The 17,469-nt window shown below is 52.7% G+C and overlaps 1 protein-coding gene and 1 long non-coding RNA gene across 2 annotated transcripts; both read left to right on the top strand.

Moving 5' to 3' along the window:
* The first annotated feature begins 7,856 nt into the window (after positions 1 to 7,856).
* On the top strand, positions 7,857 to 10,726 carry LOC130259854 (serine/threonine-protein kinase pim-1-like). Its single transcript, XM_056504655.1, is given in 7 exon segments — positions 7,857 to 7,885; positions 8,672 to 8,849; positions 8,852 to 9,019; positions 9,191 to 9,241; positions 9,446 to 9,812; positions 10,024 to 10,200; positions 10,447 to 10,726. Coding segments are annotated over 7 exon segments (1,077 nt in total). The 3' UTR covers positions 10,554 to 10,726.
* A 573-nt stretch (positions 10,727 to 11,299) lies between these two features.
* LOC130257909 (uncharacterized) lies at positions 11,300 to 11,756 on the top strand. The gene is made up of 2 exons (XR_008841400.1): positions 11,300 to 11,463; positions 11,644 to 11,756. It is a non-coding gene; the product is annotated as an uncharacterized LOC130257909 (long non-coding RNA).
* Positions 11,757 to 17,469: the final 5,713 nt, after the last annotated feature.

The raw sequence follows: 17,469 nt of genomic DNA, 5'->3' as shown, positions 1-17,469 counted from the left end.
AGCGACTATAACATTTTCTAGCACTAGTTTTCAACATGAAAAACGGACTTCAAAGGTAAGCTTTCCATCGTTCGTTGGTGAAGGGAACAGAAACAGAGCCACAGACACGGGGGGCACTGTTTGAAAGTTTTCCGGCACCCTCGGGGGGGAGCGGCGAGGGCCGCCGCGGAAACCGTGCTCCCTCCAGTGGTCTGTAATTTATTCTTTTTTTTCATACCATGCAGTAATATAGCAATTTTGGAGCTACCATGTCATCCCCTATGGCCGCTGACTCACCGGCTCGCTGGCCGTATTTCTCCCACGATTCCAGATCGCGGCTCCACGGCTGCTTTGCTCATATGTTCCCCGCTACTTCAGACAGTGCCCCGCGTCTCGTCTACATTTTTTTTTTTTTTTTTTCGGCTGTCGGTTGTTCCCTCACCAGGGTTCTTGAGACCACTGTCCCCACAACTCGTTCGGCCGTGCTCCCACGCTCAAGGATGCGATATATTTTCCGGTTAGTGACCTTTTCTCGTTTCTCGCCATCCTGCGGCTGTCTGTAGCCGTAGCCTTTGGCTACTTTGTATATTCCGTTTCTGAGTCCCGTTGGTTTCTTCCGACCCATCGCTTACAGCATGCCAGAGAGTTATTCCCAGTCTTTCCCACTTGAGGGTGTCGAAAACACTCCTGGACGTGGCAAAAAATCCTCTCTCCTGACTCCATCACAAGACTCTTTTTAACACCTCCGTGTCATACTTCACTGCTCTCTTTGACAGAATAAGCTGGAGAACATTCAGCGTGGCCTGTTCTTCTTCTGACACTGCCTTTCCCACCCTTCCAGCCCTGGCCGCTCCCCTTTTCCCAGTGCCCCCGCTGCAGTGTACCTATTTTTTCTAGAGCCTTTGTCCCTGGACCCGTTTTTGTCCCCTACTCCTTGGAGCTGCCCTCCGACTCCCCCAGCGCGGTCCTGCAGCTGCCGGTCTCCGACCGGGCCTCCCGCCTGTTCACTCCACAGAGCCCTGCAGAGTCCAAAGGGTGCGATGCTCTGCTTCATTATCACAGTGCTGATCACATTGTGGAGTCACCAACACGCAGGAACTCAGGACTTCTGAACAACTAACCAGTGTGATTAAGCAGAAACCACTTTATTGTTTACATTATGCTCTACTTACACATTCCAAAACTACTGTCCATGGGATCACGCAGTTCTTGATTGGTGCCTCTGACTTGTCCCCGCGCTCTGCTCGCATCTCTCATGAAATATGATTGGTTACAGTCCAGTGCTTCCAGGCCCTTCTTTATCTTAGTTCTCACAATCTTGGCATTCTGTTTTTCAATCTTTTCTTTCCCAATTTAGCACAAGTTTATGTTTCATTAGCCTTGACAAATTCCAAAGTGAATGATAAGAATACCTAAAAATGGTTTGGCTGGAGCACACTGTGGCCTAAGATGTTCAAATACATTGCTACAGTGGACATCCATGGGAGCAGGGAGGGTAGGGACACACGGGGGGTGCCCTCGGGCAGGAACCTCCAGTGCCCCCAGAGCCCCGAGTGTCACAGCACTAGATGACACTGGGGTGTTGCTGTCACCCGTGGGGTCCTGGCAGCTCCACACGGGTCACCTGGGGAGGTGGTGGGGGGGCCCTGAGAAAGACATCAGACTTGGGGACCTGGGTGGGGGTGACACCCGTGGGTGACATGTCCCGGTTTCCCCCCCCCACCCCATACTCTTGATGCACACAACGTGGGGGTCCAGCACCACCCCCTCCTCCAGGGGGTCCTGTGGGGGATAAGGGGGGGTCTGGGTGATGTCTGGAGAGAAAGAAAGGGGAGTCCCAGCTGCGGCTCCCCACTAACCTGTCCTGGAAAAGGGGAGGGGGTGGACTGTGGGGAACCTGGGACCCCTGAACCTTCCTGGGACCTCAGCAGTTCCAACCATCAACAGGACCCCCAAATCCCCACTGCAGCCCTGATTCCCACCACATCTCTCATTCCCCCTGGACACTCCAAGGACTGCTGAAGCCCCCCAGAACTTCTGCACCACCAGAATGCCCCGAATGCCCCCAGAGTCCCTGAACCTCTGAACTCCAAACCTGGCCAGGACGGGCATCCCAGACACTCCCCCAGGATCCAAACAAGATCCATTCAACATGCTTGCACAGCCCTCCATGAACTCCCCAAATGCTGCAGGAGCTCCCAGTGTCACCCCAATGTTCCTCAAAGTGCACCCTGGGATTCCCATGGAGCCCATCAAGACTCGCCAAATTCCACCCATGATCCCCAGGACCCCCGGCCGAGGTCACTGTGGGCTCAGTTTCCCCCAGCCCAGGGGCCCTGGGTGCTGCCTGATCTCTGTCCCCATTCTAGGGCTTCCCCTCCCTCCAGGACCCCCATGCCCCCCCATTGTCACCCACCCCGGCGGTGCCACCAGTGACAGCCCCCGATGACAGCCAGGAGCAGGAGCAGGTACAGGAGGGTCCTGCCGACATTCACAGCCACTACTGGGGACAGAGGGGGACACAGCAGGGTCACTTAACCCCGGGGGTCATGAACACTCCGGTGACCCCGTGTGACCCCACCTGTGTTCCAGTGGTGTCCAGTGGTTCCCTGTGGTGTCACCTCCAGGGCCAGCTCTGGGCTGAGTGCCCGGAACACGTGGTGCCCGTCCTGTCCCAGCTGGTTGGTGGCCACGCACTGGTAGGTGCCCGAATGTCCCACATCGATGTCCCCAAGCTCCAGGAGGGGACCCTGGGCCACCTCGTGCCCGTTGTGCAGCCAGGTGAAGGTGACAGGGGCTGAGCCCACCTGCACCGAGCAGCGCAGGGTCACGGGGTCACCTGGGCGCACCTGGAGTGCCGGGGGACCGGGGGTGATGGTGGCATTGGCCACGGGCACTGCGGGGACACAGACAGGGCTGAGGCGGGGGGGGGGGCTGGCACCCAGAGTGGGGGGACGAGGGAGTCTGCATGGTGGCACCTGGAGACAGAGAGTCCTCCTTCACTCAGGACAGTGACCCCGTGGTGCTGGGGGTCATTGTGTGGTGTGGGATGAGGGCATGTGATTGATGAGGGGTGGGGGATGAGGGTGGGATGAGGGTGAGGTAAGGGAGGGATGAGGGATGCTGTGTCCAAAGGTGGGGATGGCCGTCACCTGGTAGGGGGCATGGAATGGCATTGGTGGGATGTGATGGGTGCCATGAGGCACATCAATGGCGTCATCACCCCTGTCCTGGTTTGAAGGACAGGTGTCTGCCAAGAAAGGCAGAAGTTTTCCTTTGAAACAGAGACCTGAATTCTACTTCCCCCCAAATATTATAAACGTTTGAATTAAGGACTCTGAGGCAGAGATAAGGGGGTAGGAATAACAGCTCTTGTACTAATATATCTAACTGTACAAGCAGAAACAACAGCAGTTGTTAAAATTACTAACAGAACTGGTGAGAGTTAGGGAAAAGCGTGCGGAAGAAATCGGGATGTACGGGTAGATAGGAACCCCCCTCCCCCTCAGAGATCCTCTGCTCCAGACCAGAGCTCACAGGCGGACGAGAGCCTAGAGGAAATGACCCCTACTACCTAGGCTATAAGACCCTTGCAACCCCTCAATAAATGCCATTTGCTGTCCACCACATTGGTGTCCTGGAGCTGATGGACCGAGTGACCCTGCGTATAGGGCCACCGTGCTGGACTTGGACCAGGCCACCAGGCAACACCCTGCTCATGAGAGTGAAGAGATTAGTACTGGCCCCTGCACTGCCCCTTGGGAAGATGTTGAAGAGCTCAGGAAGTGAGACCTGAGTCTCCTCCTCTCCAGCTGAACAAACCAAGTGTCCTCAGCTGTTCCTCACAGAGCCCCTGCAGACCCTTCCCCATCCTTGTGACCTCCTCTGGACACTGTGCAATGGCTTTATGTCTTTTCTATGTTGTGCTGTCACTCAAGGTGAGGCCACCCCAGTGAAGAGCACAGTGTGACAATCCCCTCCCTGGCCCGGCTGCTGATGCTGGGCCTGCTGGCCCAGGACACGGTGGCACTTTGGACTGCCAGGGCACTGCTGACTCATGTTCAACTTGCCCTTGGCCAGGACCCCCAGGTGTCTCCCTGCAGCTGCTCTCCAGCCTCTCCTTCCCGGTCCATACACCAAGGCAGAGGTGCCCCATCCCAGGGGCAGAATCTGACACTGCCCTTGTTGAACTCCACACAGTTGGTGATTGCCCATCTCTAGTTGTGAGGTCTCTCTGCAGAGCCTCTCTGCCCTCCAGGCAGGTGACAGCTCCTCCCAGTTTAGTGTCATCAGTAAATTTACTGATTATCTCTTCAAGTCCTGTGTTCAGGTCGTTAAGGAGGATGTTGAAGCGGGGTGGGGGCTGACAGGGCTGACAATGGGGCCCTGCAGAACCCACTGGTGACCACTGCCAGCGTGGTGTCACCCCAGTCACTGCCACCCTCGGTGCCTGACCCCGAGCCAGCTGCTCACCCATCCCACAATGTGTTTATCCAGCTGTGTGCTGGACACTTTGTCCAGAAGCATTCTGGGAGACTCAGTACCAAAAGCTTTGCTGAAATCGAGAAAGATTCCATCTGCTGGCTTTCCTGCATCAACCGAGTGGTTTTTACCCTGTCATAGAAGGAAATCAGACTTCACAAGCAGGACCTTCCCCTCATGAAGCCGTGCTGACTCTGACTGATGCCTGTATTGTCCTCCAGGTATATTTCAATACTTCCCAGAATATCCTTTTCCATTATTTTATTGGGTATCTAAGTGAGACTGACTGGCCTGGAGTGTCTGAGTCCCTCCTTCTTGTCCTCCTTGCCAGTTGGGACATTTGCCAGCGTCCAGCCAGCTGGGATCCCTCAAATCCCAGATGTGAGCTCTGTGTTTGCTCTGACTTCTCCAGGGGAAGCAACCTGCTCACACCTGCATGTCTGAGCTCCTAATCTCCTCAGGCAAACCCACTCTGAGGGCAGTAATGGTTAAAAGAACAATTAAAAATATTTCCTGATTACACGCACAAAGTCATTGCAGATAAAACAATCTGTTCAAAAGCTCTTTAAGGTGGGACACACAGGGCACAAGTGAGCTGCCATGATAGTCAGGTTGGAAAAAAAAGTCTTAATCATGTCTGTATTTAGTACAAAATCCCAGCTTCAGGGGAAGTTGAGGAATGTGTTATTCCAGAGGGAATTGTCTTAAGTGGACACACTGTACTTGTTGTTCTTTGCAAAGCAAAGATAAGGAGTCTGTCACATTCTGCTGTTTAAGTTAAATTGTCTGGTTACATTTCAGGGATTTGGTGGCTCGGAAACAATTTGGTGCCGTTTTGTGAGCATTTTCTTCCTTGTGCATTTCAGTTCTATATTTGAGGAATTGTCTCCCATAGAGAGTTTTTCCTGTAGAAAGCAGATGTTCTTTATTTGGCTGGATATGCAGGGCAAAACTCCACCAAGCTCACTCACTGATAATAGAAAATGCTTCTGTTTCTATACTCTATTCTATATACATATTCACCAATTTTCCTGGAATAAACTTACGTATGATAATCCTTTCCCCCCAAATCAATATCATGTTTTCTCTTCCCTTTCTGCACATGTTCTTTTGTCCTGGTCCTCTTTGGTGGTCCCTGGTGGTTGGCAACCTCAAAGTCACACCTGAGCTGGTAAAAGTTGGCACAACTGGGCTGGTTGCTTTCCAGTTCTTCCTACAGAAAAAGCATCGTGCAGTTCCATAGGCCAGTGGGTTTTTAAAAACTAAGCATTTTATTGACCTGATGCCTTTTCCAGGGCTACCTAAAAACAGAGGCCAGACAAAATTAAGGGAATAAAAAGCAGTTGCATTTATTGAAGGGCCTTCAGGTACATGTCGGACAGACAAAGCCCCACCAGGGGCTACACCCAAAAATGGACAGAAACCTTTCCTGGAAACAAAGGAAAAGCAGGAAAACCTCAGTCAATAACCGCTGGTCAGGAAAATTCAGGGAGAGCCATGTGGGGGTTTGAACTCAGGGGGAACCTGCTGGGATTAGGGGCCCCCTGCAGCATCTCCTTGAACATCCCCAGGCTTGGGGGCCTTGGTGTCCTCAGCCCCCACCTCCATCCTGGGGCTCTGAGAAACTTGGGGTGTCCTTGTCCCCCATCCCTGTGCTCCGGGTGGTCTTGGGGTGTTCTCCAGGTTGGGAGGGGCCAAAGCAGCCACAGGGTTTGGGGCTTGGGCTCTGCAGGAAGTTTTGTGTCTCTGCTTCGGTGCTATGTCCGGGACTTCAGGTCCTTAGCACGCGTGATTTCCTAGAGTCAGTGCTGGGAAAACCTGAGTTTAGGTGGGAAAAACTGGGTTTAGGTGGGAAAAGCCAGGTTTAGGAGGGAAAAGCTGGGTTTAGGTGGAAAAGGCACAGCTCCCACCATGCCAGTCTGCACTTGTGCCCGAGCCCTTTCCTGTGTTGGGGCTGACTGGGGCTTTTTCTGCAGCAGGACCTGGCCTGGCCATGGCACAGGAAAGGCAGTTCCCGCTGGAGCAGGAGGCTCTGCCTGGAATGGGCTCAAACAACTCCAACAAGGCTCTGTTTGCAAAGCCCCGAGGGGGAAATGAAGGAGGGGGGGAGGGTCACACTGCTTTTGGGGTGAATAATGCTGAAACCAGCCTGACTCCTCCATCCCAAAGTTCTACATCCTGAGAGGGAGCTGAAGCTGTGGCAGAGCTGGGAAAATCCCCAGAGAAAGGAACAACCAAGTGCCACCACTGAGAACTTCTGCAGAGCTGCTCAGCTGGCACAGCCTGGGCACATCTGACTGACAGGGCAGCACTTGAGACTGGAAAAGCCCCGTCCCAGATTGTAACAGCAGCGTGTCCTGACATTTCCCTCCTTGGAGGGTGTGGGCCTTCCTCCCTGGAGTGGGGACACCCCTCAAGGACACTGCTCCAGGCTGAGCCAAAGTTTTTGGTTTGGGTGAATGATATCAATCTCTACTTAATAACTAGTTTTGTTTTAATACAATTGCTTCAAAATTGCTTCCTGTCTCACTCTGAGTGTCCCTGCAGAGGAACAGGGACACACAGTTCCACAAGCTCAGGGTTCTCCTTTGATGAGGAATCTGGGATGCAAATGGCCTTGTCAGAAGGATAAAAGGAATGGACTAGAAATTATTAGAAAAAAATACCCTTCTTGCAGACAATGTTCACCAAGTTCACAAAGTTCACCTGCATTTCCCCTTTTTGGATTCTTTTTGTCGTCTACTCTGGGCAGTCCAGCTTGGTCTAGTGCTTATCATGAATGGATTGTGCTCTTGATTTATACCAGTGCAAGAGATGTAGAATGATCTAAACTGAACACAGAAACAAACTGCGTCTGTCAGCCCATTTTCACAGTCTAAGTTACTTTGCAGGTGTCCACGGAGATCATTATCACACAACTCTCCACTTCCAGCTGCAGGCTCTGGAGATTCTTTCTCTGAGTTCAGTCAGGGTTGCATTCCCTAACAATTCCTGGTACCATCTCCTGTTTTCCAAGCTTGGAACAATCACAATCAAAACCTTACCAATGGCACAACTCCCCAGACCACAAGGAAAAGAAAGGATAAGTTGTAAAGTTCTCCAAACATTTGTCCTGCTTTGCTGCAGAACTTGTGCTGCATGCACAGTGTGGAAAGCCAAGAGAAGCTGCAGTTGGTGGCACAACTTGTGACAGAAGCTCGACCTCATTCTCCATGAAAGGTTCTTGAAAAGAGCAGACAGGACTGTGGAGAAGATTCTTGGAAAACTGAAACAGCTCTCCAGAAGTGAAATGAAAATGGAAAGAAACAATCCAAGATGTTTTCATGTGTTTATTTCTATGCTTCCTTTTTCTAGTGTTTTAGTGTTGCACTGCTTCTCCATGCCATTAATCCCAAATGGATCTCACCTCTAAGATCGATGACTTGTGAGTTTTAGCTACAAACACTTTGCCTTCCCCTGGTTTTGTTGGAAAGCAATGCTGGAGACATAAGTGCAGTGCTTGGCTGGGGCAGGAATCCTCCAGGCAGGGAATGAGCCCCAGCAGTGTCTGAGCCTCAGCAGGGCCAATGCACAGCAGGGACCCAGGGGATTCCTGTGTCACCGTGCGGGAGTCAGGACTCTGGGCCTTGGCTCAACAGGGCAAAGTTCTCGTGTTGGGACAGAGTCAGGGGCTGTCCCTGGGACGCGCGGGGCTCGGCCATGGGGCGTGTGGGGCGAGCGTGGAACGGACACGCGGACAAGCGAACACACGGACAAGCGAACACACGGACAAACGGCCCCGGTGTTCAGTTGCAGCGGCGGCAGCAGCAGCGGCGGCAGCGGCGGCAGCAGCAGCGGCAGCAGCAGCAGCAGCAGCAGCAGCAGCAGCAGCAGCAGCGAGTCTACAGACCCTCTCGATCTCTTGTTCCTCCTCTCCCGCAGTCCCGCACCCTCTTCCCCGGTGTCCCTTTCACGGACTCTCTCCCCCTCTCCCCCTCTCCCCCTCTTCCCCTGCCGGGCCATGCTCCGAACCCGCCCCCGGCCCCGGGCGGTGCTGCCCCTGCCCCTGTCCCGTCCCCGTCCCCGCCCCCGGCCCCGCCCGTCCCGCCGCGGTCTCGCCTCCGCCCGGCTCTCACTGTCCTGGCTATGGCGCTGTTGGCTAGGCATCAGTGCCTGGGGCTGGGGCGGAATAGCCTCTCTTTGGCTCCGCTTGTCCCGGCCCCGGCCCCAGCCCCAGCCCCAGCCCCGGCCCCATCGCGGGCTCAAGCCCCGGCTCCGGCCCCGGCTCCTCCCGGGGCCCGCGGAGGGCACACGCGGCGCGGCCGCTCCCGCCGCCCCCGCTGCGGCTCCCCCGGCCCGAGCTCCGCCGGGGCCCGGGGCGGGTGGGGATGCCCGGCCCAGGACGCTCGGGGGGCGGTCGGGGACCGTGTCTGGCCCCGGGCCCGGCGCTGACAGCCGCGTGTCGCCCGCAGGGAAGTCGCAGGAGGCGTTGCAGGAGCGGTACCGGATGGGTTCTCTGCTGGGCAGCGGCGGCTTCGGCAGCGTCTTCTCGGGCACCCGGCTCGCGGACGGCGCCCCGGTGAGTGGCGGGGGTGGAGGAGGAGGAGGAGGAGAAGGAACAGGAGGAGGAAGAGGGCGGAGGAGGGAGGAGGAGGAGGAAGAAGAAGAAGAAGAAGAAGACGAGGAAGGGGAGGTTGGAGCGCGGCGTGCCGGGCGGCGAGCTCAGCCCGCTGCTGCCCCTTGCTCGCAGGTGGCCATCAAGCGCGTGCCGCGGGATCGCATCCGGCACTGGGGCGAGCTGGTGAGTGAGCGGGGCCAGCGGCAGAAGCCGGGCCGTGCCGGGCGGGGAGGAGCCGGGGCCCGGCAGGGTGGGAGCCGCCGGGAGCCCTGCAGGGAGAGCGGGCGTGGGGTGAGCGGGGGGTGCAGAGCATCCCGGGCTGGCTGAGGAGTCCCAGAGCCCTGGCACGGCCTCAGCCCCGCTGACGGCATCGTGCTCCTCGCGCAGCCCAACGGCGCCCGTGCGCCCCTGGAGATCGTGCTGCTGGACAAGGTGTCCACTGGCTTCCGTGGAGTCATTCAGCTGCTGGAGTGGTTTGAGCTTCCCAGCTGCTTCTTGTTGGTGCTGGAGCGTCCGGAGCGATGTCAGGACCTCTCTGATTTCATCGTGGCTCGGAGGTTCCTGCCGGAGGAGGAGGCGCGGGGGCTGTTCCGCCAGGTGCTGGAGGCCGTGCGGCACTGCAGCAGCTGCGGGGTCCTGCACAGAGACATCAAACCGGCCAACATAATCATCGACCTGGACAGCGGGCAGCTCAAACTGATTGACTTTGGCTGTGGCACCTTCCTCCAGGACACAGTCTACACCCAGTTTGCAGGTGAGCCGAGCTTGGGGTATGCTCCTGGAAATCTCATGGCCCAGCCTGGCTGTGGCACCAGGGATTCCCCCCTTTGCTGCAGGCCATGGCATTGCTTCTGCAGCCAAGTTGCTTTTGGGTGGGGGTCAGAGGGGGGCCAGCTGCCAGCCCTGCCAAACACTGCTCTGGGAGCAGCAGCATCCCCCTGATGAGCTCCATCTGTATTCCATAGGAACACCATCCTACAGCCCCCCAGAATGGACCTACCATAAACGCTACCACGGCGAGGCAGCAACGATCTGGTCCCTGGGTATCCTGCTGTACCAGATGGTCTGCGGGAAGCACCCGTTCAAGAAGGGCCGGAGCTTCATGCGGGGCAAGCTCAAGTTCCCACAACGGCTCTCTCAAGGTGGATCCTCATCTCTGGGCACGGGGAATACCAGTGCTGGGAGACAGCAGTGGGCTCGTGAGCATCCTGCTCTGGCAGCTGCTGAGGAGGTGGCACATGTCCTGCTCTCCTCCAAAACAGGGAATTGACTGGAAAGTTTAGGCACAGCTCTGAGAGCATCCAGCAGAGCCCAGGCACAGGAATGGTGGGGCAAACCAAACAGGATTCTTCTCCGACTGCCTAGTGATTTATGGTTTCTCTCCCCAGAGTGCCAAGATATTATCAGTTGGTGTTTATCCATGCGCTCCTCGGACAGGCCATCTGTGGAAGATCTCTTCTATGACCCTTGGCTGCAGGATGTTCATCTGCCCTAGAAAATGGAAGAGATTCACAGGCACCATTTGATTTAGGAGCCTGGATTAAACAGCTCCACACATCTCTTGGTGATAAGAAGCAAAGAAACCCAGACTTCTTCGTCCTGCCTGTACCACGGAGCAGGGGTCATCAGATGGGAGCATCTGTTCTGGAGCTGAGCTGGTCTTGCAAGCACTGGTGGCCACCATCCAACCTGGTTTTACTTGTCCTGCTTCAGTGATGGCTGAGTCCCTGGGCAGAGCACTGACAGCCTGGTCTGGCTCCCAGGGAAGGAGAAGCAGCCCCTGGAGAAGCTGTACCAGGTGGGGCTTCTACAAGGACAACCTCAAGGATGACAACCTCTTCCTCGACCTGGCCACTGGCAGCTGGAGATGATCGACTTTGATTCTGGCACTTTCTTTAATGACATGCTCCATACCCAATTTGCAGGTGAGTCCCCAGCCAGGGGAATGCTCCCAGATCTGGGCATGGCACGGCCTGGCTGGGCACCAAAGGTTTCCCCCTTTGCTGAGTGGATGCAACAAATTCTTCAGTGGGCTGCCAAGCTGCTCTTTGGCTCTGGGCAGCTGCTGAGGGGCTGGATGTGCCATGGCTGGCTGCAGGCTGGGCACACGTACTGCACTCCTGCTCTGCTCCCAAAGGCAGCAGTGGTGGGAGGTTTGTGCCCAGCTCTGGGCACAGCCAGCATGGCCTGGGCACTGGGGGGGTTGGGACAAGGGGGACAGGAGCCTTCAGCTGACGGGTGGGTTCTGGTTTCTCTCCTTAGAGCTGGGCTCTGCGGATGCTGAGGGACTCTGGGCTGTGCTGGGCTCAGCCCTGGGCACAGGGCTCTGCCCTCACTGGGCTCTGACAGCTTTGCATCAGACGAGCCCGTTCCGAGCACACCGCCTGAGCTTTCTGCTTTTGCAGGTGAGGGAGACGCTCCTGCAGGCCAAGAGATTGCAGTTAGGGACACACACCCAATTGGCAAGAACCCAAACTCTCCATGGTCCCAGCTGAACCCCTGGATCTCCACAGGATGTTTTGTCTGTCCCACTCTTCGTTCCTTCTTGGCTGGAATTGTGCAGTTGCACTTTCTTTCTCCTCTAGAAGTGCCACGAGTGGACAAAACCTGGCGAGCGGGCTGTGTTCCTAAGGCAGTGCAGCCTGGAGCTGATGGGTGGAGAATTGCCCTTCTGCACTTCCAAACCAGAGCAAAAGCTGTAAGTGGGACTTTCCATCTTTAAGAAACCACTGACAATTTAAAGGAAATGTGCACTTCATTTGAAGGGTGAGAAGGAAGGGCATCTTCTAAAGGATTTGGGGGTTGACAGAGTTTAGATTCCCAGTCCTGCTTGAAGCTGGCAGGGCACAAAGCAATTTCCTCTTACTTCAACCACAATTTACAATAACAATATTGGAAATAAACCCCAAAATTGTTTTAAAAAGTCTGCTGGGGTCAGTAAGATGGACCCATGCCGTCAGCACATTTACAAAGTAAATAACTTAGTTCTTGTTTTAAAAAAATCAGTTACCCCTTTATCCAAAGGTATGAACTATTTTTCAGTAACACCTTCATTTTGTTTTTATCTTTCACATTTTTCCTGTGCTTTTTCCTTTTATTTTTTCTTTTCCTTAAACCAGAAAACATGCCATAAAAAAGAGTGTCCTTGGCTCCTGGTTCCCGTGTGGATCAGCTCCTTCCTGCTGGCTGAGCTGCTTAGGCAGAGCCCGGCAGCTCCTGGCCCTGCAGGGCTGAGGCTTTTCCCCGTTGCTGGACACAGACTGATGGAGCAGCACTGCTGAACACAGGGACACACAGAGGGACCTGGAGCAGCTGTCTTTGTCCCCCTGGAGCTCCAAGGGCCAAACTCTGAGCAGACAGGGCTGGAAGAGACTCGCAGCCTCCTTGTTTGCTGTGCTGCCCCACTTGTGCCCAGCCCAGCTCTGTGTGGGGCAGAAGGAGAACAGGGGACAACTCCCTCCCAGCCCAGGGACCCCTCTGGCCCTGGGGCCTGGGGCACTGTCAGCACCAGCTGCTCCAGCCACTGCTTCTGCTGGCACTGACAGCAACACCCAAACTGTGGCTGAACCCAAGGAAGCAGCAGCAGTGCCTGGATCTGATCCCTGACTCTGGGGCAGGGCTGGACAAATGACCCCCACAGCAGCAGCAGCAGCAGCACATAATGGACCTGACTTTCAGCACAGCCCCTGCCACTGTTCCCTCCCATGTGCAGTGGTGTCACAGCAGCCTGGGGCACCTGGGAGCCTCCAGTGCCAGCAGGGACTTGAGATGGCAGCTCTGGGCTCCTGGAGGTTGTGCAGGGAACAAAGGTGGGGACTCCCTGTTCACGTGGAGCTTCCAGATGGAAAAGGCTGCTGTGAGCAGGCAGCTCCAAGGACAGAGAAAGGAGGGGCTGGAGCCCTTAATCTGTGCCAGTTTCACAGTCCTGGGAAGCAGCCACTGAGCACAGGGGGAACAGAGGGCACAGCAAGAGGGACAAAACCAGTCAAGGTCAGAGACTGGGAAGAGCCAGAGCTGGAAGCAGGAACAGCTGCTTCATTGCACCCTTGGAGAAAGCTCTTGGCTGGTTCAAAGTGCTGAAAGGTGTGAAGGGCAGAGAGGAGGTGACACCAAACAATGCTCCTGGTTCCACACCCTCCCCTCTCAGTGTCCCAGAAGGAATTGGATGAACTGTATTCTTCTCTCTCAGTCGTCTCGTCCAGCATGAGCAGCTTAGCACCAGGAGCTAAAAGAGCTGCAGCCTTAGGCCACAAGAGCTGAGCAAGAGGGAGCTTTTTGACCTAAGTGGTGCTGCCAACATGGACCTAACTGAGCCCAGCAGATGGAATCCTGGAATTACAGAATCTTTTCTTTGGGAAAGTCCTGCTGTTCACCCAGCACTGTCAAGCCCACCACTAGATCACATCCCTGAAGTACCAAGGCCTGGACAAGAGGCCCTGAGCCAAAGGTGACCTCTGGATGAACCTTCCAACTAAAGGTTATCTTTGTATCCACTCATTAACGACATATGCATGGTCATTAGCACTCTGATAGATGTGTGCACTTATTAGTGAAACATGGATTGACCTTTCTGTATTTAGAAGCTGAGCAGGGCCGTGGAATCCAACATGCCTTGTTTGGGAGTGTATGGTCAAAGTCAACTCACTTGGTTCCTCCTTGAGCCCTGGCCAGGCTTTGGGAGGAGCCCAGAGGAGAATGAAACCAGATGTTCCTGCACTAGCAGTGCTGTCAGTTTGTTTATTCAGCACTGTCAGAGCTGGGCCCACTCACAGCAGGATTGGAAGCCTCAGCTGTGGCTGGAGGCACCTGCAGGAATTCCCAGTGTCTGGGAGTGGCTCTGCAGTCCTTGGCTGTGACAGCTTCCCCCAGCTGATGTGATGGTAAAGTCTGGGGGTAACTGATGATGGATCTTCCTAAATCACTGTGGGCAATTTTTGGTAGTGATTGGGTGCATTGCTGAGCTTCTCCTTTTGTGATTCTTTGCTGCTTTGAACTTCAGAAAATTACACTGATTCCTTCAGTTGGTGTCTGTGTCTTTGGTGCTGACCTTGCCCACTGGTAAAACCAAAGTGGCATTGTCTGGCTGGATCACAACAAAATGTCACTTTTTAAATGTAAATGTAAGGCATCAGGCCCATCCAAAATTCCTGGATGCAGGAATTCTTCCCTAGAGTTCGCTGTCTCTGCAGTGGGCTGAGGTCAGAGCACTGTGTGAGCAGTGGAGCAGTCAGTTAAAAGAGGCTGAACTACTGGATGTCTTAAAATGCATCCAAAAATTGCATATGGAAAAAGGAAGAGAACTTACGGGTTTGGGATGATGAGAATGGATTTTGTTAACAGCATATTTGACACAGCACCAACCGAAGGAACAAGTTTTGTTGGAACGCTCCCACATGGAGCCACAGAAGAATTTTTAATCTTGGGTTTGAATTTCTTTGTACTAGTGAAATAATAATGATATTATATATATTTATATATATATATATATATATATTTATATTTATATTTATATTTATATTTATATTTATATTTATATTTATATTTATATTTATATTTATATTTATATTTATATTTATAAATGTATCAAATATAATCAAATAATGTTTATCTTTGTAGATAAAGTAAATAATAATAATAATAATGTGAAATAATGCTGACAATACTGATGTGTTAGCTTTGGTTGCTCAGGGATGTAACACTAAATACCCTACAGAAAAGCATTAACAAGGATATAAAGGTCATGGTAAACTTTGTGAGATTATTTATAATGAATAATAGGAAGGGATGAAATGGGCTGTTTTAATGGGGTTTGCTGATACTGTGATGTGGAATGTGTTATCTGTTACTGTGGAAATCATGGTGATTAAAATTGCTGGGTTTTTCATATACCAGACTATCCACAAACTGCAGGATTGTTTGAACAGATGAATGTTTGTTAAAAGAACAGTTGAAAAAATGAAGAGATGAGAGCCTGTCCTGATGGAAAACCCATCACCCAGATGTGCTCCATACCCTTAACAATGGGCCCACAGGGAAATGGAAAGCCCCTGGATGTGCATGGCTGCACCCAGTTTGCAAATACAGCCATGGCCAGTGAGACTTGGACTTGCTGGGAAATTGTTCTGCGTGCCATGGCCCCTGACAGGGCCCCCAGAGGCTGCAGAGGTGGACTTGGATGCATTAGGATGAATCAGAAGAAAAGGAGAGATTTCAATACCAGAAAGAGGAATTCCGATTACTCCAGGACACTTTGGTTGGGGAACTGCTCACTGGAGCTTGGCTTTGCAAAGTGTTCATGTCACGGAAAAAGTAATTGATGCAGATTGTCAAGGAGAAATCAAAGTAATCCTTTTACACAATAGTGAACAAGATTGGATTATTTAGCCCTATGACACAATAGCACAATTATTGATATTTAAGTTTTAAAAACAGTAGTGAGAAAAGGAGACCCACCTCAAATCACCACTTTTTGTGGAGATAAAGCGTTTGGATCCGGGAGCCCTAATAATGGAGGCAAAATGTGGGTGCAGAGGCCAAATGGCCCTCCTGAGCCAGCTGAAGGAACAGCTCTGGGGAAAGACAGCACTGTTTGAACCCTGAAACCTGGCCAGGAGCGATGGGAATATGTCCCTGCAGCTGAGTGTCTATGTGAGAACAAGTGGATGTTATGGGATATTGTTTTACAGGTCCTGCCAGATCAAATCTCCTTGTTTGCCCTAACATGTCTTTGGAAAATGCTCTGATCCACGGGGTCCATGTGAAGGCTGATGTGACACTGAGGGACTTCCACATGAATTCCAACCAAGAGCCTGGGGGCTCCTCAGGGACTGGGACCTGGCACCTCTCCAGCAGGAGGGGAAAGGACCCACCAAGCCTTGTCACCCACAGACAGCGTGGTACAGCTGAACAGCAAAGGACCTTGGGGACATTATTCTGGAATTAAAAAGGCACCAGCTCCATGGACAATGGAAATATTGCTCCTAACCTGGATGAGATTGAGGAAAAAGAATGAGTAACCTTGTCCCTAAAAGTACTGCTTATGTCTGTAAATTCTATCTTGAGAGTCAGCCAGTCTTGTTCACCAAAAACGCCTCTAGAGTTTCACCAAGGATTAGTCATGAAATTATTATGAAAATTTAAAGAGTGAAGTAGCCAAAATACTCAATGTAGCTAATTGCTGGGTATGTTCTCAACTGGGAGGGTTGGGAGGAGTGGGGCTTCCCTGTGGGGTGGCAGACCTCTGTCAGTGGGCTCTGACTCATAACAGAGTCAGTGCAGGGACAGTTACAGAAAACTGTGCTGTGGAACAAAGGAATACAGTTATCAGTTTTACTGGATTCACTAAGATTTCTCTTCAGTAGAAACTGAACCCTGTTAGAGTTAGAGGCCACAATGTGAAAGAATTTCTGTGCTTTACCATCACTCCCAATGTCAATAGAACTCAGGGTGCTGGAGCTGGTCAGGGTCAGTGTTACAGCACTCCCAGCTGCAGGGCCACTGTGAAACTCCTCTGGCCCAAAGGCACTGGGGACACAACAGGAGCACAGGAAGGAGCCCTGGATCCATCAGCAGCCCACAGTGGGAAATGAGAAATCAGACCTTTGGTACTGGGAATGGGACCTGCTGGATGTGCAGAAACAATGCCTGTAAATGGCTTCCTAAAAGATGGCTTGGGTCCTGTTTTCAGGCAATGGTGATGCCTCCCTTGAGGGTACTTCAGCAACAACCACCAGGAAGAGTTAGGGCTGAGAGAACATTTTCCCCCTAAAGAGTGCCTTTGGTCTCAGAAAGCCAAAGACTCTGGTTCACCCTGTGCCCCATGTGCACTGCCTCGTCCTGTGGAGTTCACATTAATGAGCTGCATTGATTATTAGAAGAAGTAGAAAATTATACTGTGAAAATATCCAATAGCACATCCTATGAGCTCCAGCAAACACAAATGGGGCTCTACAGAACTCCATGGTTTTGGATTATCTGCTTGCTGGCCAAGGAGGAGCCTGGGCTATCATGGGACAGGAATGTTGCACTTCTGCCAGTGATGAGTTTGAAGTCCAACAGTCAGGAATCGCCCTGATAGAAAGAGCAGTAGAAGAGTAGCAGAAAGAAGAAAATTCTTCTTGGTGAGATTGGCTTCATGGCTGCCAAATTGGAGGCTGCTGTGAAACGCATTTGTGGCAGTCACTGCAATCATTGCAGTGTGAGCACTTGGTGTGTTATGATTCTGTGTTAGAGTTGTTGTGACACTTTGTGCTGGGAAACAGAGTATTGAGACTTGTCTAAAAAGAGGCACAGTCTCAAGAAAAAGTGGGGATTTGATAAACAAGAGAGAATACAACTAATTAGGCATGTTTTAGAAGGAATGTGACTTACAGCTCTGAGTGATGATCTTTAACAGCACTTAACTGAAGAAC

Source organism: Oenanthe melanoleuca, chromosome 1 (genome assembly GCF_029582105.1).
Source record: "Oenanthe melanoleuca isolate GR-GAL-2019-014 chromosome 1, OMel1.0, whole genome shotgun sequence".
NCBI classification, from domain to species: Eukaryota; Metazoa; Chordata; class Aves; order Passeriformes; family Muscicapidae; genus Oenanthe; species Oenanthe melanoleuca.
Note: the sequence above shows the minus strand (reverse complement) of the source record. Positions and strands in the feature narration are given on the sequence as shown.